Source organism: Artemia franciscana, chromosome 5 (assembly GCF_032884065.1).
Source record: "Artemia franciscana chromosome 5, ASM3288406v1, whole genome shotgun sequence".
Classification (NCBI taxonomy): Eukaryota; Metazoa; Arthropoda; class Branchiopoda; order Anostraca; family Artemiidae; genus Artemia; species Artemia franciscana.
Window position 1 is genome coordinate 14,474,354 of NC_088867.1, and position 26,640 is coordinate 14,500,993.

The following is a 26,640-nucleotide window of genomic DNA, read 5'->3' on the forward strand; positions in this document are numbered from 1 at the left end:
ATAATCACCAAAAACAAAATTGCAGATACACGGACGGGGATACACGTAACGCTCAAAGCTAGGCCCTGTGCACAATCTGTGTTGTCCCTGATTTCGTCGTTGTTGCAATAATAAGCGGTAATCTTTCAACTAATAGGAATCAAATCTAGATGAAATAAGTGGCAAAAGCTGATTTCACCTTAACATAAAAACCAAACATGCACCATTTCAAGGTTGCCTAGCAACAAAAATCAAACCTATGTAGAATAGTTCTAGCAATTTTTTTCAAATAAGGCGTTAACAGACTAAACGTTTTGAGAAAATTATATTTTAGTTATTAACTTTAAGTTAAGAACTAGAAATGCTCGCTTTTAAGGCGTGGCAACGAAAATCACACATATTTGGAGTAGTTCTCGCAAACTGTTCCAAATTAATTTGTAAGAAACTTAAATGTTTTTAGGACGTTAAAATTTAGCTTTTATATTAGTCAGATTAGAATTCAGGTTTCATTGAAGTCAGTTTACAAAATAGCGCATAGCTAAAAGTAGCTATGTAATTTATATGAATTCTCATTTAATATTGATACGAACAAGTTCAAATAAGCGATAAAATGGGCTTTAATGAAAAATCCTACCATGAAACCATCCTCTCCATCTGCTCCCTGCTCTCCAGGAATTCCCTTTATCCCTTTTGCTCCGAACCCTCCTTCAGATCCAGTTTCACCTTGACGTCCTTTGTGTCCACGATCTCCTTTTTTGCCTGGTATTCCTTTGTCTCCGAGAGGTCCTTGTATGCCAACACCGGGATTGCCTCGAAGCCCTTTATTTCCTTTAGGTCCCTAAAACACAGTTGAATCCACAAAACACAGCCTTTATAGCCTCTTTACAGCCTCTACATTTATTTAGGCCACTTTATTTCAGCTTGTTTATATAAATATTAATATATATATATATATATATATATATATATATATATATATATATATATATATATATATATATATATATATATATATATATATAATACATATATGTGGATATATATATATATATATATATATATATATTTATATATTTATATTTTATATATATATATATATATATATATATATTTATATATATATATAAATACATATATATATATATATATATATATATATATATATATATATATATATATATATATATATATATATATATATATATATATATATAAAAATAAGTTGTCTGTCTGTGGATCTGTGGATCAGGTGACGTCATGTTTCTGTGTCGGCTGACGTCATGAAATTAGTTGTCGTCATTTTTGCTTTGACGGTGAAGTCATTAATGGTATTTAAGACATATATGTTCACGTAGAAATCTATTAATGTTTAAGTTTAAAATGACTGATGAACTTACAATGGCAAAAGCCGATGAAGATGCTCAAAGAGTCTATGCCAAAAAACTTGCTGCTGATAGAGAAAGTCAGAAAAGAAAGCGTGCCGAGGAATCAAAAGAACGGCAAGGAAACAGGCTTGAGGCTAAAGAACGCAAAACCGCGCAGTTAGATGAAGATCCACCTGGACAGCAAGAGTCAAAACATATCAAAACTGAAAATGATAGCGATGATGATTGGGTTTGGGATTTTGACTTGGATAAGGGCATCAATGCCTACCAGATTTTAGTTAAAAAAAAAAAAAGGTTCGGCGATATGTATTTCATAGTGAAGCTGAAAAATAAAGAAGAAAAAGAAAACTGAAAAAAGAAAAAATGTAAAAAACTAAAAAATACTAAAAAGAAAAAACACTCAAAGAGAAATTACAGACCGGGACACAAATGACGACCGGGACAGAGGGAATATAAATAACGACCGGGAGACTCAAAGAGAAATTACAGACTGGGATACCAGGACACAAATGACGACCGGGACACAGGGAATATAAATGACGACCAGGACACAGGTATTTAAGAATATCGTTCAAAGACAAATTTTTAATTGTAAGAAGACCGTTGAAAGAGAAATTTCTAATTGTAAAATGACTGAAGAACCTACAATGGCAAGAAGAAAAAGAAAACTGAAAAAAGAAAAAATGTAAAAAACTAAAAAATACTAAAAAGAAAAAACACTCAAAGAGAAATTACAGACCGGGACACAAATGACAACCGGGACAGAGGGAATATAAATAACGACCGGGACACTCAAAGAAAAATTACAGACTGGGATACCGGGGCACAAATGACGACCGGGACACAGGGAATATAAATGACGACCAGGACACAGGTATTTAAGAATATCGTTCAAAGAAAAATTTTTCATTGTAAGAAGACCGTTGAAAGAGAAATTTCTAATTGTAAAATGACTGAAGAACCTACAATGGCAACACCCGAGGAAGCTGCTCAAAACGAATGTATTCAAGCCGAAGTAGCTGAGTTGGTAAAGCGTTATGTTTCAGGTTCTAGGTCCGAGAGGCTCCAGGTTTGAACCTTGGCTTTAGCATTAAAACAAAAGAAGAAAAAAACTAAAAAAGGTAAAAACTACAAAAAAACTAAAAAGAAAATATATATATATATATATATATATATATATATATATATATATATCTTCTATATATATAAAAATAAGTTGTCTAGTACAGTGCGTCAAATTAAAGAAAAGAAAGTTGCCTTTAGGGCTTGATAGATTATGAATCTTTTGATTTTTTACGGCCAAAAATAATTTTAAAGTTTACCTAATTAGTTTATGTTATTTTTTTTCCCGGTTTACCACGGTAATGGTGATAGAGATACTAGAGATACAGAACTACTCTCAAAACTTTTTAATTTTGGAACAGCCAAATAAAGCATTTTAACAAATTATTTTTCAGAATTTTCATTTTCCAATCATAATTTTCTTAACCTTCAAGCAGGTTTTGCAGGTAAAGGTAACGGTAAAGGATATGGCATTAGACTTTACAGTCCGTACCGGCGGTGCTAATCTCCGTTTCTTGGCCCTTCAGCCAGGAAGTGCAATGGGGGGTTGGGGGCCAGCCATCCTGTGCTTTCGCACACCCTTCCTGTTTACCTTTCCTAGATTTTTCCAGGTACCCATTTAGAGCTGGGTCGACTCTGGCTAAGCTTACGAAGTCACGCCACTGACCCCCGTCTCAAACTGAAGGATTGGTTACACCGGGATTCGAACCCGCGTCCTCTCGTCACTGCTTAGTGAATCCTACATGCAGCTTATGGAGGAAGCCTGGTTTAATTTGTTGGTATGAGTAATAACCTTAATCGTATAGAAGCACCGCAGAGAAACAGAGGGCATACTTTTAAACATCTTGTGACTCTAAAACTTTTCATTCTTTTTACAGACTGGAAGTTTTACAGAAAACGATCATATGAAACTTAATTTTTTTTTACCGCTTCGGGCTAACAGTTTTACAAAAGAGAACCAATCAAGTGTTAAACTGGGGTTTTTCAAGAAATAATAACCGAAATTGTAACTAACGGAATTTTGATACCAATAGAAATATCAAAAGAGTTGGATTATTATGCTGACTTCAAATATGCTGACTGAAAAAATTTGCCTGATTTTCGAAAAAAGTAGGAATCAACCCCAAAAAGTCATAGAATTTTATTGAAAATCACACCATTAGATCCATCTTATCAGAAAACCCTGCCGTTAGAGATTTCAAGCTGGTATTTGCAAAAATTTGGAATTTGTATTTTTTTCCAGAAGAAAAATCACGAATACGTGTTTATTTGTTTTTTTTTCACCAGGGGTGATCGTATCGACCCAATGGTCATAGGATATCATGAGAGGGCTCATTCGAACAGAAATTAAAAGTTCTAGTGCACTTTTTAAACGACCAAAAACATTGGAGGGAAACTAGGCCCCCTCCCCGCCACTTCTTCCTTCACAGTCATCCGAAAAACTTTTGAGATATCCATTTTGTCCATCGTAACTGAAAGGTCCATTAACTATGCCTTTCGGTATAACAAGACCAACCCCCAACAGCCCAAGGGGAAAGGTCTTTAATTTGTATAATTTGCCCATTGTTTGCGAATAGTATTTGTTATTGGGAAGCATGCAAACATTCTAAGGTGGAGGGAGGGGGAGAATTTTCTGCTATTTTATCATGGGAGGGAAGTTTCCAGGGCATGAACTTATCAGGGGAAATAATACACTGGGAGAATTTGCCAGAATTCCTGTACAAAATTCTTTTTTTATCTTGCTTTCTCTTTTCTATCTCAATTTTACGACTGAAGTTGCTAAGGGTAATTATGTTGGTTATATTTTCACCGGGATTGACTTGTCTAGAGGATATTTCCGTAGGGAGGGTATTTCTCCGTGGAGGTGGGGCCAGATTTTCTAAGAATATTAAAAAAAGATCATGAATTAAATTAAGAAATAAGTTTTTTCAACTGAAATTAAGGAGCAGCATCAAAACAAAAAGAACAGAGATTGCTACGTATGTGAAGAGGATTGTCTCCTCCTCAACACCTTGCTCTTTACGCTAAAGTTTGAAGTCTGTCCCAATTCCTTAAGAACGACTCTTGAAACACAAGGGTCGTTTAATTAGAAGAATAAGAAGCTTTTTAAAAATACTTAAAAAGCTTTAAGGTGGAGACCGAGGTGTTGAAGAGAGGGCAACCCCATCATATACATAAAAAATCTGAAAATAAGCTAATCCCAAAATTCCAACAATGAGCTTTAAAGTTCTATCTAATCACTCTTAGTAAAGAGGAAGGTGTTTAGGAGGAGGCTACCCTCTTTTTATACGTAGTAATTCTGTTCGTTTTAAGTTCCAATGTTGCTCCTTACTTTCAGTTGAAAAACCTGCTTTTTATATTTAATTTCCCTTACGACTAATATGGTTGGTAATATTTATAGCCATAAAGTTGTAGCAAGATGGTCTCTAGTTCTCTTTGATTACTCTAAAAAAAGAGAAATAATTAAAAACCATCATTAAACAACTGTTTTTTTTTTTTTTTTTTTTTTTTTTTTTTTTTTTTTTTTTTTTTTTTTTTTTTTTTTTTTTTTTTATAGGAAAAAGTAGGTAAAATTGCTTCTGTGAATTGAGGAATTCTGTAAAAAATTGATTTCAGGTGAATTTAATTATAGCTAAATAAACCATATTAGAATAAAATTAGACTAGAAATAAAAGCGTAGGCTAGGAATAAATGATTAAACTAGGAGTAATGAAGATAAAAGATGGTGGTAGGAAACGATAAAACTGAAGCAAGTGGTGAGCTTCAGTTACCCTTGCAGCATCAGTAGTAAAGATGGTGGATTCATTGAATTAAAAAAACAAAACAAAAGCAATTGCAGTCCTTCATTTGCATTAAAGGTTAAAGATATAATGGGCAGCAAACCCCTTGAATACAAGGCAGCTCATTTTTATCTTTAGCTTTTGTCACTTTTACTTTTAATTTCCAAAAAATTATCTTTTCTTTTTTCTAATCATGGCTTGGAAAGCATGAGTAAAAAAACACTTATGCAAAAACAGAGATCTCAGAAAGGAGAATACGAACCCCAAGTATTTTGCTAGGCAATTGCAGGACACTTTTAATGTATGCGTATCTTTGTTTTAATGTATACAAACAACCTATCTTTTTTTTTGCTTTGTAATCATTAACATTTCATTGATAGGTTAAGTTAAATTTCTTCTAATTGTAATTTTTTTTATAACATACCTTACTTCCCTTTTCGCCTTTACATCCTGGTTGACCTTGTGACCCAAGATGTCCTGAGTCTCCTGCTTCACCATGTTTACCTTGGTGACCCTCTAGACCTGAAATTCCAGGCATTCCCATTGAGCCAGGTGGTCCAGGACGGCCTCTAAAACCTTGTTTTCCTATACATCCGTCATCTCCTGGCTTGCCTTTTACACCTGAATTTTTAAAAAAGATCGTAACGAATTTAATTTCAAAACCTTAATAAAATTAGTAAAATCAAAATAAGCAAAGTAAGTTATCTGGGAATCTTGAAAAGTAAATTTGTAAATCTTTGTGCCTAAATGATTCTAATATGGGAACACAATTTTAGACTGGAGGCACAAGCACTTAAATTTGGGCCCAAATGTAGACGAGAAAACCAAATTTCCTGATGAGTTTGGAACTTTCAGAGTTTTTTTCTAGGGCTTCAAAGATTATAAAAAAACCTTTCTTCTGTTAATTCTGAAGTTGACTAAGTCTGAAGAAATTTTTTATGAGCTTTAAATGGGTGAATTTTTTATGACAAGATGTATTTAGAACGCAGATAAGCTATCACAGAGTTTACTTATAGAGAACACTTTCACTCAAAAACTTTCTTTTTTTGCAAAGTTTTATTTCCAAATGACAAAAAATAGAAGGAATTTAGCTTTTCTTTATTTTTAATTGCTTTACTTTCTACAGAATATATCCTAAAAGAATGCGGATTTAAAAAGATGGAGGTATTTGTCTGTTAAGAAATAAGGAAAAATATGACCGATTTACAAAAACCTTTTGAAAACATAAGCCAATGAAATTTTACCATGCAACATTAGGAAAGTAATCTCTCTCTTTCTCTTCGATTAAAAAAAAAAAAAAAAAAAAAACAATACTGAACTTCGTTCTGTTTAACCCGAAACATAAAGGTCAAAAACCTCTTTGGTAGAAATTACTCCAGGATTGTGCAATCACACACTTACTAGGATCAGCAAAATAGAAGAGACAGTAACAACACAATTCAAACATATACTGTAGGTAATTTTCCACAACTGGAGAGAGTGCAAAATAGTTGTAAGAATATAAAAAAAAAACTTAACTGTTTTCCTGTGGTTCAGAAAATAAAGATGTATAATTGATCCGGATTACTAAATTGGTGTATTGTAGAGGATATTTGCTTGAAATAAACAAAATAAGTTTTTATAGCAAAATTGAACTTACAAGAAAGGAAAGAATCAAAATCATAAATTAAGAAAAAAATCGCATGGTGACCAATGGTTAACTATCACAGGAGACAACCCGTACCGAGTTTATAAACAACAGAAGTGTACAACGCTTCGCCTAAATTTCGAATGGTCTCTTGAGAGGCCTTATCCCTTAATACTCCTCTGTTGATTTCTTTAAAAGAAAGAACCAACCGAAAAAATCCTAAAATAAAATCTAGGTAAATGATTCACAATAATAATATGAGGTTTTAATTTTTAATAGCCTGGTGCCATCAATTTTCTCATAAGAAAAGAAGAGTTTAAATTGATAAGTTTATTGATAGAACAAGGATACTTAGTTGTTTATAGTATTATTCTTAAAACAATAATATCTTTAATATTATCGATGAATAATCTAACTTTGAAAAGAAAAAAATACGGTTACAATTTAAGCTATTTTGACCTTAAAAACCTAAAGAATAGCATTTACCAAAAGCAGTATTTACGAAAGCAAAAAAAAACAACAACACAGACTTACCTTTGCTACCTTCCCTTCCTTTATCTCCTGCTTCTCCTGGCTTTAATTGGGGGTAAACTATGTCTCCACAATCCCCTGGAGGCCCTTGTAGACCGTAGTCACCAGTTTCACCTCTAGAGGTTGATCAGTAAATTAGTAAATATAAAAAAAAATATTCGGTAGAAATAAATGTTGAATCGCCATTGAACATCCTTAAACTTATATTTTCAAAGTTTAGGCTATATATATATGTATATATATATATATATATATATATATATATATATATATATATATATATATATATATATATATATATATATATATAGCCTAAACATTGAAAAGATAAGTTTGAGGATGTTCAATGGCAGTCCAACAATTACTATTAACTTCAATATCAAACAGTTCGTGGTAACGAAATCAGTTCACATATAGCATTCATTCAGTGAACATCTTAAACCGGATTTACTCTCACAAAGTTTTGATAAAACAAGAATGCATTCGAGGTAAATACTTCTACTGTGCGTCGGACCGTTCATTTAGTGTTCAGCAAGGTTAATTTGCTGTCGAAATTTTTTTGAATAGACTCAGATGCCAATATTACGCAAAGTGAGTAATTAAAGGAGTTTTATATGGTAGTATATTTCTACAGTCTATTTTTTCTTGGAGTTCAATTACTATTTTGTATAATGGGAGGAAAGAGGAACAAGGAAAAATCTGACGAGTTTTTTCTCACATCCAGTCCTATGGAAGGAATCTCATTGAAATTACTAGCTGATAGTTTGAGTATAGTTTTACCGACTGTTAAAGAAAATTCAACTACGTTAGATGAGCTGAATGTTACTTTTAAAGGATTATATCAAAGGATTTCTAAGATCGAAGAATCTGTGTTGGAATCGAAATTGGAGGTGGAAGGTATTAAGCCTAAAGTGCCTTGAGGTAGCCTTGAGGTAGAAACCAATGATTTGAAGAACCACATTTCTGAGCTGGTTGATGAAGATTCTTTACTGAAATCGCAGTTATCTAGCCTAAGGCATACAATGATGAAGCTGGAAAGTAAAGAAACTGATAAAAATATTCTAGTATGGAACGTGACAGCGATTGATACTGTAAGCGCTAAGGTGATTTTCGACAGTATAATTTTTCGTCATGCCTTGGAATCAATGAGGTACCCAAATACACGATAGCTGATGTTGAGCCGAAAAAAAAAGCTGATAAAGGTTATCATGGAGAACAGGGAGCTGACAGTGCCAGTTCTAAAACAGGCTCGAAATCTTCGTGGAAAAACTATCATGGGCAATCAGAATATTTTTTTATCCGATGATTCTACCCCGTCTGTTCAAGAAGTTCGAAAAAAAACTTTTAGCTATCCGAACCAGTATTCGTGAAAAAACAGGTTTTTTTTATTGCGAGATCCATACCACCATCTCTATGTATTCATCGCCTTAAGGAAGGGCCAGTGGAAATGTTTTTGTTTGATGAAATCCCACCAGATATTATTAGCCTGATTCAAACGCAACGACAGCTAAGGCAAGGAAATGGCCGGGGCAATGCTATGGACTGGATTACATGACTGAATATTTTATTTCTTTTTTTTGTTTAGTGAGTTTGCGGAAATCCGGACACTTTTTGTGTTTTGATAAGAAAAAAGTATTGCTTGAATTATTTGTTGAGTTAGTTTGGTCCGATGCAATAAAAATAGTAATAGTGACTTATATAATGGTATCTTCTGCTACAACAAATATTGTGTCTTTTTTATTGTATTGCTATTTGTTTGTTTTTTTTTTGCACCAACAGTATAATATTAGAACAAACCCATTTACTGTGAGTTTTAGTGCCTTTTACTTTTCAGTGGGAGAGGCATGGGGGAGGAGTACTCCTTGGCGTGAGGTCAATGAATGATAATGGTTTGGGTGATATTATTATGTTTATGAATGAATGGTTTATATTACCAGTGCTGATTATTTGTTTATTTCTTAGTTTTTCCTTGTTTCTTTTTTCTTTTCTTTCCCTGTTTTTTCTTATTTATTCTTACCTTGATTTTATTATCATTATTTATCCATACCTTGATTATATTATTTTTTACTCTTCTTTCCTTATATTTTTTTCTTATACCTGTGGTCTGGTGGGCTCGGTCGTGGGGCGGAACTGCCATCCACCATGAGTAGCGGCCAGGCTGGTATCAACTCTTTGTGGGATCGTTTACTTGATTTACAAAATAATCCTTTATATATTGAAAATATTATTAATAATTCAATTGGTCGTAGAAATCAGATGAATAATGATTCTAATTTGGCTTTTAAAAGTAAGTATGTTTCGCAATTAAATGGTTCTGCCTCCTCTAAACGAGATGATATTTTCTCTGTGTTTCATCTTAACATTCAGAGACTCGTCTTTTGATGTGCTGAAACGGATCGTTAGTGATGGAACTCCTGGTGTTATAGGATTATGTGAAACTTTCCTGGATTCAAAAAACGATATCCTTCTAGATATTCCAGGATATAGGATGGAGAGGCAGAATAAGAAACAGATGGCGAGAGGCGGCCTTATGCTTTATATTGCCGATCGTCTTGCATATAATGTCCGAAATAATTTGAGGAGAAATAAGGAAGGAATCTTTGCATCCCTATTTATTGAGATTAAATCAATGCCTAAGTATTTAGTTGTGGGTTTGGTTTATAGGTCCCCCAGTGGATCTATTCCTTCGTTTTTGAAAATTCTAGAAGAAGTTTTGGACATCCCTATGAACTAATCCTTATGGGTGATTTTAACATCAACCTGCTGGATCAAAATTCGACTTCAACTATTGATTGTTTGTCAATGATGCTCTCTTCGGGAACTCTACCTTCAGTTTGTATACCAACCCGAGTTACAGAAACACAAGCGTCGCTTATCGATAATATTTTCTCGTCACTAGATGTCTTAGATAATTTGGTGCTGGTTAGTGATATTTCTGATCATTTTCCTGCTATTTCCCGATATGAGAGTGCTGGTCAAGCGCAGTGTATAGCATCACCATCTAATCTTCCATTTTTCCGTTATGGTGATACTGAGCTAAGTCTACTTAATTCTCGTCTGGCTGATGTATCATGGGGTAATTTGGTTTCTGATTCAGATTTTAACCACTCTTTTGATTCCTTTTATGATTTAGTTAAAGAAGGAATTCTGGAAATTTGCAATCGGGGTTCAGTGCCCCATACTTCGAAAAGGATAGCACCACCGAATCCATGGATGACTCCAGGTCTCTATAAAAGCTGGAAAAGGAAAACGTATTTTTGGAAGCTTTACAAGCTTTTTTCACCATCTTTAGCTCATCAAGAACAATTCAAGGCCTATAGGAATATATTTACTTCGCTGTGTCGGAAGGAAAAGTCTCAGTATTATCATAGGAAATTTTCTGAATGTGGGAAGGATGTAAGGAAAACATGGTATTTAATTAATTCAGTTCTTAGACCTATTCTGACTTCAGTTCCATCAATGCTGAAAATCAATGGTAAAACCGTCCAAGGAGATGTAGATGTTCAGCTAGAGTTTACCTTTTATTTTGCTAATATAGGAAAGGTAACTGCTTCCTCTGCAAGCTCAGCAACTTCTCGTTGCGATTTCAGAGCCTTTCTTGGACCCTCATGTTTGAAGTCGATGGTCTTGAATTCTGTTTCTGAATTTGAGGTAGCTCGTATTGTGAATGCTCTTAAAGGATCATCCTCTTCAGGACCAGACAAAATTCCTACAAGGGTTATCCGTGCCATTCTGCCTGCTATTCTGTCACCACTGACTAAGCTCGTCAATCTGTCTTTCGAGAAAGGTATTTTTCCTGAATCTCTCTAAGGTTATAGTACTCTATAAAGGTGGTTCTCGGAGTGATGCTGCTAATTATAGGCCAATTTCTCCCCTATTTATTTTCAGCAAAATTTTTGAGAAGGCTATGCTATCCAGGCTCCTTAGTTTTCTGGATGCAAAGGATTTTTCGCATGATTTCTAGTTTGGATTCCGAGCGAGTCACTCTACGGAGCAGGCTTGCGCAGCTTTATCGAATTTCATTCATTCGGCAATAGAGTCTGGTCATATCCCGGCAGCTTTATTTTTGGATGTTCGTAAAGCTTTTAATTCCTTGACTCATCGGATTCTTCTTTGGAAACTATCACATATTGGTATAAGATCAAACGCTTATTCTTGGTTTGATTCATATCTTTCTGGTAGGCTTATTCCAATTGATCTGCTTTTCCGGAGCCCTTTGAAGTATATTATGGCGTCCCATAGGGATCTGTTCTTGGGCCCATTTTATTTTTGATTTATGCTAATGATCTGATTTCGGCTGTAAAAAAACACCAGGTCTCTGGCATGTTGCAAGCTGTGTCAGCCTGATGCTCAGTCGTGTTCCAATACTTCCTCTCATGAAGATTTTCTTGTTGCTTTTGCTGATGATACCACTCTTGGGACCCTTGGGAAGACGGAATTTGATATCAAGTCTAACTTTGTGGCATTATTCGAGAGAGTTATGTCATGGTTTAATGCCAATTACTTGATCTTGAATGCTGGTAAGTCACATTTTCTTATTTTTTCTCGAAATGGTATAGCTTTCCCTCAGATTACGCACCTTCATGTGTCACAAGGCTCCTTGTGTAGACCAGAGAATCGGGTGGTCTGATTTCTTGGTATCCTGCTTGATGAGAACCTTTCATTCAGAAACCATGTAGCCATGATTAGAGTTAAGGTCTCACGGAATTTGGGTATCATTCGAAAACTTAAATACACATTTCCTGGATCTATTCTGAAACTTCTTATTTTTCTGTCTTGTCCAGTCATAGGTTTCTTATTGCCCCATTGTATGGATGTCTATTTTTCCGTCTACGCTGCGGTCACTTTCCGTCATGTATAATAAAGCACGGCGTCTGGTTATGGAAACCAACCGTTCTTCACCAACACAGCTCTTAAGTCTACGGTCTATTTACATTATTTCTTGTGCTTCTTTTGTCTCTGACCAACTTCACGGCAATCTTCCAAAATCTCTTCAAATCTTCAAAAACTCCTATGTTTATTTCTGATTCAGCTCCATATAGCCTCTTCAAATAATATCTACATTCCACCTACCCTACTATTCGATCAGATTTCAATCCCCACATTTCTTGTCAACAGGATTCTTTAATAAAGAATCAAATAGATTAATTTTTTTCCTCTGAGGAGTTGATGGCCGCTGTGTTTTGTTAGTGGTGTGTGCTTTTCCTCTCTGCACTTTGCTCCCAGGCCTCAGGTATGTTCTCTATGTTTTTTTTTCTCTTTCTAGTTGTTGCTTATATTGTATCCCCCATAAATATATTGCCTGTAAACTGCTATATGTGATTGCCTATATAGAATTTATTGCTTGTATAATAATTTTTTTCTTATCCCCCTTGTATCCCTGGCCATGGAGCCTTTCGAGAGAGCCTTTTTTAGTTTTATTTATTTTTTAGTTTTTGGTTTTTTTAGTTTTTTACCTTTTTTTTAGTTTTTTTTTTAGTTTTTTAGCCTTTTTTAGTTTTTTTATTAGTTTTTTTTTTTTGTAGTTTTTACCATTTTTTTAGTTTTTTTAGTTTTTTTCTTTTTTAGTTTTTAGTTTTTTACCTTTTTTTAGCTTTTTTAGTTTTTCAGTTTTTTTTCTTTTTAGTTTTTTTTGTTGTTTTTACCTTTTTTAGTTTTTTTCTTCTTTTGTATTAATACTAAAGTCAAGGTTTGAACCTGGAACCTCTCGAACCTGGAACATAACGCGTTACCAACTCAGCTACATCGGCATGAATACTTTCGTTTTTGAATTGGTATATGATGAAATAATTCAGACGTCATATGCGGACAGACAGATAGACAGACAGAGAACTTATTTTTATATATATACTAGCTGTTGGGGTGGCGCTTCGCGCCACCCCAACACCTAGTTGGTGGGGGCGCTTCGCCCCCCCCCCCAAGCCCACCCGCGCGCGTAAGTCGTTACGTGCCATATTAGTTACGCGCCATTGCAGTTGTGTCCCTGTGTCCCACCTTTGAATATAGATATATATATATATATATATATATATATATATATATATATATATATATATATATATATATATATATATGTATATATATATATATCTATATATATAAAAATAAGTTGTCTGTCTGTGTGTCTGTCTGTGGATCAGGTGACGTCATGTTTCTTTGTTGACTGACGTCATGAAATTAGTTGTCGTCATTTTTGCTTTGTCGGTGACGTCATTCAAGATATTTAAGACATATGTTCACGTAGAAATCTATTAATGTTTAAGTTTACAATGACTGATGAACTTACCATGGCAAAAGCCGATGAAGATGCTCAAAGAGTCTATGCCAAAAAACTTGCTGCTGATAGAGAAAGTCAGAAAAGAAAGCGTGCCGAGGAATCAAAAGAACAGCAAGGAAACAGGCTTGAGGCTGATAGAGAAAGAAAGAACAGAAAGCGTGCCGAGGAATCAAAAGAACAGCAAGAAAACAGGCTTGAGGCTGATAGAGAAAAAAAGAACAGAAAGCGTGCCGAGGAACTACCAGAGCAACGCGGAAGCAGACTTGCTGCTAAAAGAGAAAGTGAAAAAAGAAGGCGTGCCGAGGAATTACAAGAACAGCAAGAAATCAGGCTTGCTGCTGATAGAGAAAGTAAGAAAAGAAAGCGTGCCGAGGAATCACAAGAACAGCAAGAAATCAGGCTTGCTGCTGATAGAGAAAGTAAGAAAAGAAAGCGTGCCGAGGAATCAGAGCAACCTGAAAGTTATCGCCTGGCATTCAGGTACAACCCAGTCGATGATTATAGCTTGAGTAGATGTGTTCAAATCGGGACAATGTCTAAAATTTGTCCCTATTGCAAGGCCTTGAAATTCAATGGTGAAACAATGGGAATGTGTTGCGCCTCAGGAAAATTTAAACTTCCTTTATTGGCTGCACCACCAGAGCCATTGAAGACGAATGAATGCTTGCCAGAAAAAATTCTAATTTATGGGCACACGTAAAAATATTAAAATTAACTACAAATATGCGTGTCCGATTGCAAAACGATGACTCTGGTCAAACATTTTCAGATCAATTGCTGACAATTGGAAACGGAAAGCTCCCAGTAGACTCAATTTCAGGACGTATACAACTACCTGCTGATTTCTGTAATTTAGTGACGTCCAAAAATGAATTGATTGAAAAAGTATTTCCGAATATTCTAAAAAATTATAAAAATAATAAATGGCTAAGTGAAAGAGCGATTCTCGCACCCAAAAATATAGACGTCCACGAAATCAACAATATTGTTTTGACCAAGATTCGAGACCAGGCAGTCCTTTACAAGTCAGTCGACACAGTTTTGGAACCAAATGAAGCGGTTAATTATCCATCTGAATTTTTAAATTCCATAGATCTTTCAGGGTTTCCACCACACGTGCTACAACTAAAAATAGGCGTACCAATAATACTTTTAAGAAATATCAACCCACCAAAGCTTTGCAATGGCACGCGACTTGCCATAAAAAAAACAATGGAAAACCTAATAGAGGCCACAATCTTGACAGGGCCTTATGAGGGTGAGGCTGTTCTTATTCCTCGCATTCCCATGATTCCAACGGATCTGCTTTTTCAATTTTAAAGATTGCAATTCCCAATTCGATTAGTATTTGCAATCACCATTAACAAAGCTCAAGGTCAATCATTAGAAAAATGTGGTATAGATCTTAATACTGATTGTTTTTCCCATGGACAATTGTACGTTGCATGTTCGAGGGTCGGTAAACCTAACAATCTATTTATATGCAGCGACAATTGGACAGCGAAGAATGTTGTATATTCGCAAGTTTTACGCAGTTAATTTGTATTGTATCTATCTATCTATCTATCTATATAAAAACGAGTTGTGTGTATGCATGTTTGTTTGTTTGTAAAAAGAGCGTTTGCATATGATGTCATTATTAGTACATACGGCTTTGTATATGCAGAGACAATGGGAAAGCCAAGAATGTTGTATATTCGCAATTTTTACGTAGTTTAACTCCTGCAGACGAAATGAATGCTTGCCTAAAAAATTCTAATTTATGGGCACACGTAAAAATATCAAAATTAACTACAAATATGCGTGTCCGATTGCAAAACGATGACTCTGGTCAAACAGTAGACTCAATTTCAGGACGTATACAACTACCTGCTGATTTCTGTAATTTAGTGACGTCCAAAAATGAATTGATTGAAAAAGTATTTCCGAATATTCTAAAAAATTATAAAAATAATAAATGGCTAAGTGAAAGAGCGATTCTCGCACCCAAAAATATAGACGTCCACGAAATCAACAATATTGTTTTGACCAAGATTCAAGACCAGGCAGTCCTTTACAAGTCAGTCGACACAGTTTTGGAACCAAATGAAGCGGTTAATTATCCATCTGAATTTTTAAATTCCATAGATCCTTCAGGGTTTCCACCACACGTGCTACAACTAAAAATAGGCGTACCAATAATACTTTTAAGAAATATCAACCCACCAAAGCTTTGCAATGGCACGCGACTTGCCATAAAAAAAACAATGGAAAACCTAATAGAGGCCACAATCTTGACAGGGCCTTATGAGGGTGAGGCTGTTCTTATTCCTCGCATTCCCATGATTCCAACGGATCTGCTTTTTCAATTTTAAAGATTGCAATTCCCAATTCGATTAGTATTTGCAATCACCATTAACAAAGCTCAAGGTCAATCATTAGAAAAATGTGGTATAGATCTTAGTACTGATTGTTTTTCCCATGGACAATTGTACGTTGCATGTTCGAGGGTCGGTAAACCTGACAATCTATTTATATGCAGCGACAATTGGACAGCGAAGAATGTTGTATATTCGCAAGTTTTACGCAGTTAATTTGTATTGTATCTATCTATCTATCTATCTATATAAAAACGAGTTGTGTGTATGCATGTTTGTTTGTTTGTAAAAAGAGCGTTTGCATGTGACGTCATTATTAGTACATACGGCTTTGTATATGCACAGACAATGGGAAAGCCAAGAATGTTGTTTATTCGCAATTTTTACGTAGATTGAAACACATATATAAATCTATCTATATTCACAGGTGGGACACAGGGACACAACTACAATGGCGCATAACTAATATGGTGCGTAACGACTTACGCGCGCGGGGGGGCTTGGGGGGGCGCGAAGCGCCCCACCAACTAGGTGTTGGGGTGGCGCGAAGCGCCACCCCAACTGCTAGTATATATATATATATATATATATATACTAGCTGTTGGGGTGGCGCTTCACGCCACCCCAACACCTAGTTGGGTGGACGCTTCGCGCCCCCCAAGCCCCCCCGCGCGCGTAAGTCGTTACGCGCCATATTAGTTACGCGCCATTGTAGTTGTGTCCCTGTGTCCCACCTGTGAATATAGATAGATTTATATATGTGTTTCAAACTACGTAAAAATTGCGAATATACAACATTCTTGGCTTTCCCATTGTCTGTGCATATACAAAGCCGTATGTACTAATAATGACGTCACATGCAAACGCTCTTTTTACAAACAAACAAACATGCATACACACAACTCGTTTTTATATAGATAGATAGATAGATAGATACAATACAAATTAACTGCGTAAAACTTGCGAATATACAACATTCTTCGCTGTCCAATTGTCGCTGCATATAAATAGATTGTCAGGTTTACCGACCCTCGAACATGCAACGTACAATTGTCCATGGGAAAAACAATCAGTATTAAGATCTAAACCACATATTCTAATGATTGACCTTGAGCTTTGTTAATGGTGATTGCAAATGCTAATCGAATTGGGAATTGCAATCTTTTAAATTGAAAAGGCAGATCCGTTGGAATCATGGGAATGCGAGGAATAAGAATAGCCTCACCCTCAGAAGGCCCTGTCAAGATTGTGGCCTCTATTAGGTTTTCCATTGTTTTTTTTTACGGCAAGTCGCGTGCCATTGCAAAGCTTTGGTGGGTTGATATTTCTTAAAAGTATTATTGGTACGCATATTTTTAGTTGTAGCACGTGTGGTGGAAACCCTGAAGGATCTATGGAATTTAAAAATTCAGATGGATAATTAACCGCTTCATTTGGTTCCAAAACTGTGTCGACTGACTTGTAAAGGACTGCCTCGTCTCGAATCTTGGTCAAAACAATATTGTTGATTTCGTGGACGTCTATATTTTTGGGTGCGAGAATCGCTCTTTCACTTAGCCATTTATTATTTTTATAATTTTTTAGAATATTCGGAAATACTTTTTCAATCAATTCATTTTTGGACGTCACTAAATTACAGAAATCAGCAGGTAGTTGTATACGTCCTGAAATTGAGTCTACTGGGAGCTTTCCGTTTCCAATTGCCAGCAATTGATCTGAAAATGTTTGACCGGAGTCTTGCGAATATACAACATTCTTGGCTTTCCCATTGTCTGTGCATACACAAAGCCGTATGTACTAGTAATGACGTCATATGCAAACGCTCTTTTTACAAACAAACAAACATGCATACACACAGCTCGTTTTTATATAGATAGATAGATAGATAGATAAAATACAAATTAACTGCGTAAAACTTGCGAGTATACAACATTCTTCGCTGTCCAATTGTCGCTGCATATAAATAGATTGTCAGGTTTACCGACCCTCGAACATGCAACGTACAATTGTCCATGGGAAAAACAATCAGTATTAAGATCTATACCACATTTTTCTAATGATTGACCTTGAGCTTTGTTAATGGTGATTGCAAATGCTAATCGAATTGGGAACTGCAATCTTTTAAATTGAAAAGGCAGATCCGTTGGAATCATGGGAATGCGAGGAATAAGAACAGCCTCACCCTCAAAAGGCCCTGTCAAGATTGTGGCCTCTATTAGGTTTTCCATTGTTTTTTTTACGGCAAGTCGCGTGCCATTGCAAATCTTTGGTGGGTTGATATTTCTTAAAAGTATTATTGGTACGCCTATTTTTAGTTGTAGCACGTGTGGTGGAAACCCTGAAAGATCTATGGAATTTAAAAATTCAGATGGATAATTAACCGCTTCATTTGGTTCCAAAACTGTGTCGACTGACTTGTAAAGGACTGCCTGGTCTCGAATCTTGGTCAAAACAATTGGACGTCACTAAATTACAGAAATCAGCAGGTAGTTGTATACGTCCTGAAATTGAGTCTACTGGGAGCTTTCCGTTTCCAATTGCCAGCAATTGATCTGAAAATGTTTGACCAGAGTCATCGTTTTGCAATCGGACACGCATATTTGTAGTTAATTTTAATATTTTTACGTGTGCCCATAAATTAGAATTTTTCAGGCAAGCATTCATTTCCTTGCTGTTCTTTTGATTCCTCGGCACGCTTTCTTTTCTGACTTTCTCTATCAGCAGCAAGTTTTTTGGCATAGACTTTTTGAGCATCTTCATCGGCTTTTGCCATTGTAAGTTCATCAGTTATTTTAAACTTAAACATTAATAGATTTCTACGTGAACATATATGTCTTAAATATCTTTAATGACGTCACCGTCATAGCAAAAATGACGACAACTAACTTCATGACGTTAGTCGACACAGAAACATGACGTCACCTAACAGACAGACAGACACACAGACAGACAACTTATTTATATATATACTAGCTGTTGGGGTGGCGCTTCGCGCCACCCCAACACCTAGTTGGTGGGGGCGCTTCGCCCCCCCCCCAAGCCCCCCCGCGCGCGTAAGTCGTTACGCGCCATAATAGTTACGCGCCATTGTAGTTGTGTCCCTATGTCCCACCTGTGAATATAGATAGATATATATATATGGTTTTAACTACGTAAAACTTGCGAATATACAACATTCTTTGCTGTCCCATTGTCTTTGCATATAAATAGATTGTCAGGTTTACCGACTCTTGAACATGCAACATATAATGGTCCATGGGAAAACAATCTGTATTCAGATCTATACCTCATGATTCTAATGATTGCCCTTGAGCTTTGTTGATGGTGATTGCTAATCGACCATTCCCTGTCCCGGTGTCCCGGTCGTCATTTACATCCCCCTGTTTCCCCCGGTGTCCCCGTTGTAGTTGTGTCCCTGTGTCCCGGTCGTCATTTATATTCCCTGTGTCCCGGGTCCCGGTCGTCATTTGTATCCCGGTGTCCCGGTCTGTATATACATTCGTTTTTTAGTTTTGTTTTTCTCCTTTATTTTTTTCCTTTTTTTTTTCTTTTTTAGCTTATTTAGATTTTTAGATTTTTTAGTTTTTTTATTAGTTTTTAGTTTTTTTTTCTTTTTAGTTTTTTTGTCCCGGTCGTCATTTATATCCCCCTGTTTCCCCCGGTGTCCCCGTTGTAGTTGTGTCCCTGTGTCCCGGTCGTCATTTATATTCCATGTGTCCCGGTCGTCATTTGTATCCCGGTGTACCGGAGTTGTGTCCCTGTGTCCCGGTCGTCATTTATATTCCCTGTGTCCCGGGTCCCGGTCGTCATTTGTATCCCGGTGTCCCGGTCTGTATATACATTCGTTTTTTAGTTTTGTTTTTCTCCTTTATTTTTTTCCTTTTTTTTTCTTTTTTAGCTTATTTAGATTTTTAGATTTTTTAGTTTTTTTATTAGTTTTTAGTTTTTTTTTCTTTTTAGTTTTTTTGTCCCGGTCGTCATTTATATCCCCCTGTTTCCCCCGGGTCGTCATTTATACTCCCTGTGTCCCGGTGCTTTGTTGATTGCTAATCGAACATTCCTTTTGTCCTGGTCGCTTTCTCTTTGAGTGTCGTCATTTATTTTTTTCTTTTTTAGTTCTTTTAGTTTTTACCTTTTTTAGTTTTTTTTTAGTTTTTAGTTTTTTTAGTTTTTTACCTTTTTTTAGTTTTTTTAGTTTTTTTTAGTTTTTTAGCTTTTTTATTTTTTTTATTAGTTTTTAGTTTTTTTGTAGTTTTTGCCTTTTTTTTAGTTTTTTTAGTTTTTTAGCTTTTTTATTAGTTTTTAGTTTTTTTTGTAGTTTTTGCCTTTTTTTAGTTTTTTTAGTTTTTTAGCTTTTTTATTTTTTTTATTAGTTTTTAGTTTTTTTTGTAGTTTTTGCCTTTTTTTTCTCTTTGAGTGTCGTCATTTATTAGTTTTTTCCTTTTTTTTTTAGTTTTTTATTGGTTTTTACCTTTATTTTAGCTTATTTTTCAGTTTTTTCCTTTTTTTTAGTTTTTTTTATTTTTTATTTTTTTTAGTTTTTTACCTTTTTTTAGTTTTTTTAGTTTTTTAGCTTTTTTACTTTTTTTATTAGTTTTTAGTTTTTTTTGTAGTTTTTGCCTTTTTTTAGTTTTTTCAGTTTTTTTTTTAGTTTTTTATTGGTTTTTACCTTTATAGTTTTTTTAGTTTTTTAGCTTTTTTATTTTTTTTATTAGTTTTTAGTTTTTTTTGTAGTTTTTGCCTTTTTTTAGTTTTTTCAGTTTTGACGTCACCTGATCCAGTTTTTTCAGGTGACGTCACCTGACACATCCATCCATCCATCCACAGACAACTTATTTTTATATATATAGAAGATATATATATATATATATATATATATATATATATATATATATATATATATATATATATATATATATATATATATATATATATATATATATATATATATATATATATATATATATATATATATATATATATATATATATATATATATATATATATATTTAACTATGTAAAACTTGCGAATGTACAATATCTTGGCTGTCCCATTGTCTGTGCATATATCCCCCTGTGCCCCCCGGCGTCCCCGTTGTAGTTGTTTCCCTGTGTCCCGGTCGTCATTTGTGTCCCGGTGTCCCAGTCTGTAATTTCTCTTTGAATGTCGCGGTCGTCATTTATATTCCCTATGTCCCGGTGTCCTGGTCGTCATTTTTGTCCCCTTCGTCATTTGTGTTCCTGTGTCCCGGTCTGTAATTTCTCTTTGAGTGTCCTGGTCGTCATTTATATTCCCTGTGTCCCGGTCGTCATTTGTGTCCCGGTGCTTTGTTGATGGTGATTTCTAACCGAAGATTTCTTGTGTCCCGGTCGCTTTCTCTATGAGTGTCCCGGTCGTCATTTATATTCCCTATGGCCCGGTCGTCATTTGTGTCCCGATGTCCCGGTCTGTAATTTCGTCAGTCGACAAACATGACGTCAGTCGACACACAAACATGACGTCACTCAACAGACACACAGACAACTTATTTTTATATAGATAGATAGATACGTCAGTTGACAAACATGACGTCAGTCGACACACAAACATGACGTCAGTAGACAGACACACAGACAAACAATTTATTTATATATATATATATATAGATGTCCCGGTGTCCCGGTCGTCATTTTTGTCCCGGTTGTCATTTGTGTTCCAGTTTCCCAGTCTGTAATTTCTCTTTGAGTGTCCTGGTCGTCATTTATATTCCCTGTGTCCCGGTCGTCATTTGTATCCCGGTGCTTTGTTGATGGTGATTGCTATCGAACATTCCTTGTGTCCCGGTCGCTTTCTCTTTGAGTGTCCCGGTCGTCATTTATATTCCCTATGTCCCGGTCGTCATTTGTGTCCCAATGTCCCGGTCTGTAATTTCGTCAGTCGACAAACATGACTTCAGTCGACACACAAACATGACGTCTATCTATCTATATAAAAACGAGTTGTGTGTATGCATGTTTGTTTGTTTGTAAAAAGAGCGTTTGCATGTGACGTCATTATTAGTACATACGGCTTTGTATATGCACAGACAATGGGAAAGCCAAGAATGTTGTATATTCGCAATTTTTACGTAGTTTGAAACACATATATAAATCTATCTATATTCACAGGTGGGACACAGGGACACAACTACAATGGCGCGTAACTAATATGGCGCGTAACGACTTACGCGCGCGGGGGGGCTTGGGGGGGCGCGAAGCGTCCACCCAACTAGGTGTTGGGGTGGCGTGAAGCGCCACCCCAACAGCTAGTATATATATATATATATATACTAGCAGTTGGGGTGGCGCTTCGCGCCACCCCAACACCTAGTTGGTGGGGCGCTTCGCGCCCCCCCAAGCCCCCCGCGCGCGCAAGTCGTTACGCGCCATATTAGTTACGCGCCATTGTAGTTGTGTCCCTGTGTCCCACCTGTGAATAGAGATAGATATAAATATATGTTTTTAACTCTTATACAACATTCTTCGCTGTCCCATTGTCTGTGCCTATAAATAGATTGTCAGGTTTACTGACTCTTGAACATGCAACATATAATTGTCCATGGGAAAAACAATCCGTATTCAGATCTATACCTCATTATTCTAATGATGTGTCCCTGTGTCCCCGGTCGTCATTTATATTCCCTGTGTCCGGTAGTCATTTGTGTCCCGGTGTCCCAGTTTGTAATTTCTCTTTGAGTGTCCCGGTCGTCATTTATATTCCCTGTGTCCCGGTGTCCCGGTCGTCATTTGTGTCCCGGTGTCCCGGTCTGTAATTTCTATTCGAACAATCCCTGTGTCCTGGTCGTCATTTATATATCCCGCCTGTGCCCCCGGCGTCCCTGTTGTAGTTGTGTCCCTGTGTCCCGGTCGTCATTTATATTCCCTGTGTCCCGGTCGTGATTTGTGTCCGGGTGTCCCAGTCTGTAATTTCTCTTTGAGGTTCCCGGTCGTCACTTATATTCCCTCTGTCTCGGTCGTCATTTGTGTCCCGGTCTGTAATTTCTCTTTGAGTGTTTTTTCTTTTAGTTTTTTTTTAGTTTTTTACCTTTTTTCTTTTTTCAGTTTTCTTTTTCTTCTTTATTTTTCAGCGTCACTATGAAGTACATATCGACGAACCTTTGTTTTTTTAACTTAAATCTGGTAGGCATTGATGACCTTATCCAAGTCAAAATCCCAAACCCAATCATCATCGCTATCATTTTCAGTTTTGATATGTTTCGACTCTCGCTGTCCAGGTGGATTTTCATCTAACTGCGCGGTTTTGCGTTCTTTAGCCGCAAGCCTGTTTTCTTGCTGTTCTTGTGATTCCCCAGCACGCTTTCTTTTCTTACTTTCTCTATCAGCAGCAAGCCTGTTTTCTTGCTGTTCTTGTGATTCCTCGGAACGCTTTCTTTTCTTACTTTCTCTATCAGCAGCAAGTTTTTTGGCATAAACTCTTTGAGCAGCTTCCTCGGCTGTTGCCATTGTAGGTTCTTCAGTCATTTTACAATTAAACATTTTTCCGTGAACAAATGTCTTAAATACCGTTAATGACGTCACCGTCATAGCAAAAATGACGACAACTAACTTCATGACGTCAGTCGACACAGAAACATGACGTCACCTGACAGACAGACACACAGACAGACAACTTATCTTCTATCTATCTATATATATAAAAATAAGTTGTCTGTGGATGGATGGATGGATGGATGTGTCAGGTGACGTCACCTGAAAAAACTGGATCAGGTGACGTCAAAACTGAAAAAACTAAAAAAAGGCAAAAACTACAAAAAAACTAAAAACTAATAAAAAAAATAAAAAAGCTAAAAAACTAAAAAAACTATAAAGGTAAAAACCAATAAAAAACTAAAAAAAAAACTGAAAAAACTAAAAAAAGGCAAAAACTACAAAAAAAACTAAAAACTAATAAAAAAAGTAAAAAAGCTAAAAAACTAAAAAAATAAAAAAAGGTAAAAAACTAAAAAAAAATAAAAAATAAAAAAAACTAAAAAAAAGGAAAAAAACTGAAAAATAAGCTAAAATAAAGGTAAAAACCAATAAAAAACTAAAAAAAAAAGGAAAAAACTAATAAATGACGACACTCAAAGAGAAAAAAAAGGCAAAAACTACAAAAAAAACTAAAAACTAATAAAAAAAATAAAAAAGCTAAAAAACTAAAAAAACTAAAAAAAGGCAAAAACTACAAAAAAAACTAAAAACTAATAAAAAAGCTAAAAAACTAAAAAAAACTAAAAAAAAAGGCAAAAACTACAAAAAAACTAAAAACTAATAAAAAAAATAAAAAAGCTAAAAAACTAAAAAAAACTAAAAAAACTAAAAAAAGGTAAAAAACTAAAAAAACTAAAAACTAAAAAAAACTAAAAAAGGTAAAAACTAAAAGAACTAAAAAAGAAAAAAATAAATGACGACACTCAAAGAGAAAGCGACCAGGACAAAAGGAATGTTCGATTAGCAATCAACAAAGCACCGGGACACAGGGAGTATAAATGACGACCCGGGGAAACAGGGGGATATAAATGACGACCGGGACAAAAAAACTAAAAAGAAAAAAAAACTAAAAACTAATAAAAAAACTAAAAAATCTAAAAATCTAAATAAGCTAAAAAAGAAAAAAAAAGGAAAAAAATAAAGGAGAAAAACAAAACTAAAAAACGAATGTATATACAGACCGGGACACCGGGATACAAATGACGACCGGGACCCGGGACACAGGGAATATAAATGACGACCGGGACACAGGGACACAACTCCGGTACACCGGGATACAAATGACGACCGGGACACAGGGAATATAAATGACGACCGGACACAGGGACACAACTACAACGGGGACACCGGGGGAAACAGGGGGATATAAATGACGACCGGGACAAAAAAACTAAAAAGAAAAAAAAACTAAAAACTAATAAAAAAACTAAAAAATCTAAAAATCTAAATAAGCTAAAAAAGAAAAAAAAAGGAAAAAAATAAAGGAGAAAAACAAAACTAAAAAACGAATGTATATACAGACCGGGACACCGGGATACAAATGACGACCGGGACCCGGGACACAGGGAATATAAATGACGACCGGGACACAGGGACACAACTACAACGGGGACACCGGGGGAAACAGGGGGATGTAAATGACGACCGGGACACCGGGACAGGGAATGGTCGATTAGCAATCACCATCAACAAAGCTCAAGGGCAATCATTAGAATCATGAGGTATAGATCTGAATACAGATTGTTTTCCCATGGACCATTATATGTTGCATGTTCAAGAGTCGGTAAACCTGACAATCTATTTATATGCAAAGACAATGGGACAGCAAAGAATGTTGTATATTCGCAAGTTTTACGTAGTTAAAACCATATATATATATCTATCTATATTCACAGGTGGGACATAGGGACACAACTACAATGGCGCGTAACTATTATGGCGCGTAACGACTTACGCGCGCGGGGGGGCTTGGGGGGGGCGCGAAGCGCCCCCACCAACTAGGTGTTGGGGTGGCGCGAAGCGCCACCCCAACAGCTAGTATATATATAAAAATAAGTTGTCTGTGTGTGGATCTGTGGATCTGTGGATCAGGTGACGTCACCTGAAAAAACTGGATCAGGTGACGTCAAAACTGAAAAAACTAAAAAAAGGCAAAAACTACAAAAAAAAACTAAAAACTAATAAAAAAAATAAAAAAGCTAAAAAACTAAAAAAACTAAAAAAAGGCAAAAACTACAAAAAAAAAACTAAAAACTAATAAAAAAAGCTAAAAAACTAAAAAAACTAAAAAAAGGCAAAAACTACGAAAAAAACTAAAAACTAATAAAAAAAAATAAAAAAGCTAAAAAACTAAAAAACTAAAAAAGGTAAAAAACTAAAAAAAACTAAAAACTAAAAAAAACTAAAAAAAAGGAAAAAACTGAAAAATAAGCTAAAATAAAGGTAAAAACCAATAAAAAACTAAAAAAAAACTGAAAAAACTAAAAAAAGGCAAAAACTACAAAAAAAACTAAAAACTAATAAAAAAAGTAAAAAAGCTAAAAAACTAAAAAAACTAAAAAACTAAAAAAAGGTAAAAAACTAAAAAAAAATAAAAAATAAAAAAAACTAAAAAAAAGGAAAAAACTGAAAAATAAGCTAAAATAAAGGTAAAAACCAATAAAAAACTAAAAAGAAAAAAAGGAAAAAACTAAAAAAAATTTTCATCTAAAAAACTAAAAAAAACTAAAAAAGGTAAAAACTAAAAGAACTAAAAAAGAAAAAAATAAATGACGACACTCAAAGAGAAAGCGACCAGGACAAAAGGAATGTTCGATTAGCAATCAACAAAGCACCGGGACACAGGGAGTATAAATGACGACCAGGACATAAGTAAAAAAAAAACTAACAAAACTAAAAAGAAGGTAAAAACTACAAAAAAAACTAAAAAGAAAAAAACTAAAAAAAGGAAAAACTACAAAAAAAACTAAAAACTAATAAAAAAGCTAAAAAACTAAAAAAAACTAAAAAAAGGCAAAAACTACAAAAAAAACAAAAAACTAAAAAAAAAAATAAAAAAGCTAAAAAACTAAAAAAACTAAAAAAACTAAAAAAAGGTAAAAAACTAAAAAAACTAAAAACTAAAAAAAACTAA

At 35.1% G+C, this 26,640-nt stretch overlaps 1 protein-coding gene across 3 annotated transcripts in view; it reads right to left on the reverse strand.

The window, feature by feature from the left end:
• Window positions 1-26,640, reverse strand: part of LOC136027008 (collagen alpha-1(IV) chain-like) — a 200,179-nt gene that overhangs the window by 93,365 nt on the left and 80,174 nt on the right. For all 3 annotated transcript variants that reach the window (XM_065703901.1, XM_065703902.1, XM_065703900.1), the window contains exons 14-16: window positions 7,368-7,480; window positions 5,631-5,827; window positions 614-817 (exon numbers count right to left, since the gene is read on the reverse strand). In XM_065703901.1, the coding sequence (XP_065559973.1) occupies window positions 614-817; window positions 5,631-5,827; window positions 7,368-7,480 (514 nt within the window). The remainder of the gene's footprint in view (window positions 1-613; window positions 818-5,630; window positions 5,828-7,367; window positions 7,481-26,640) is intronic.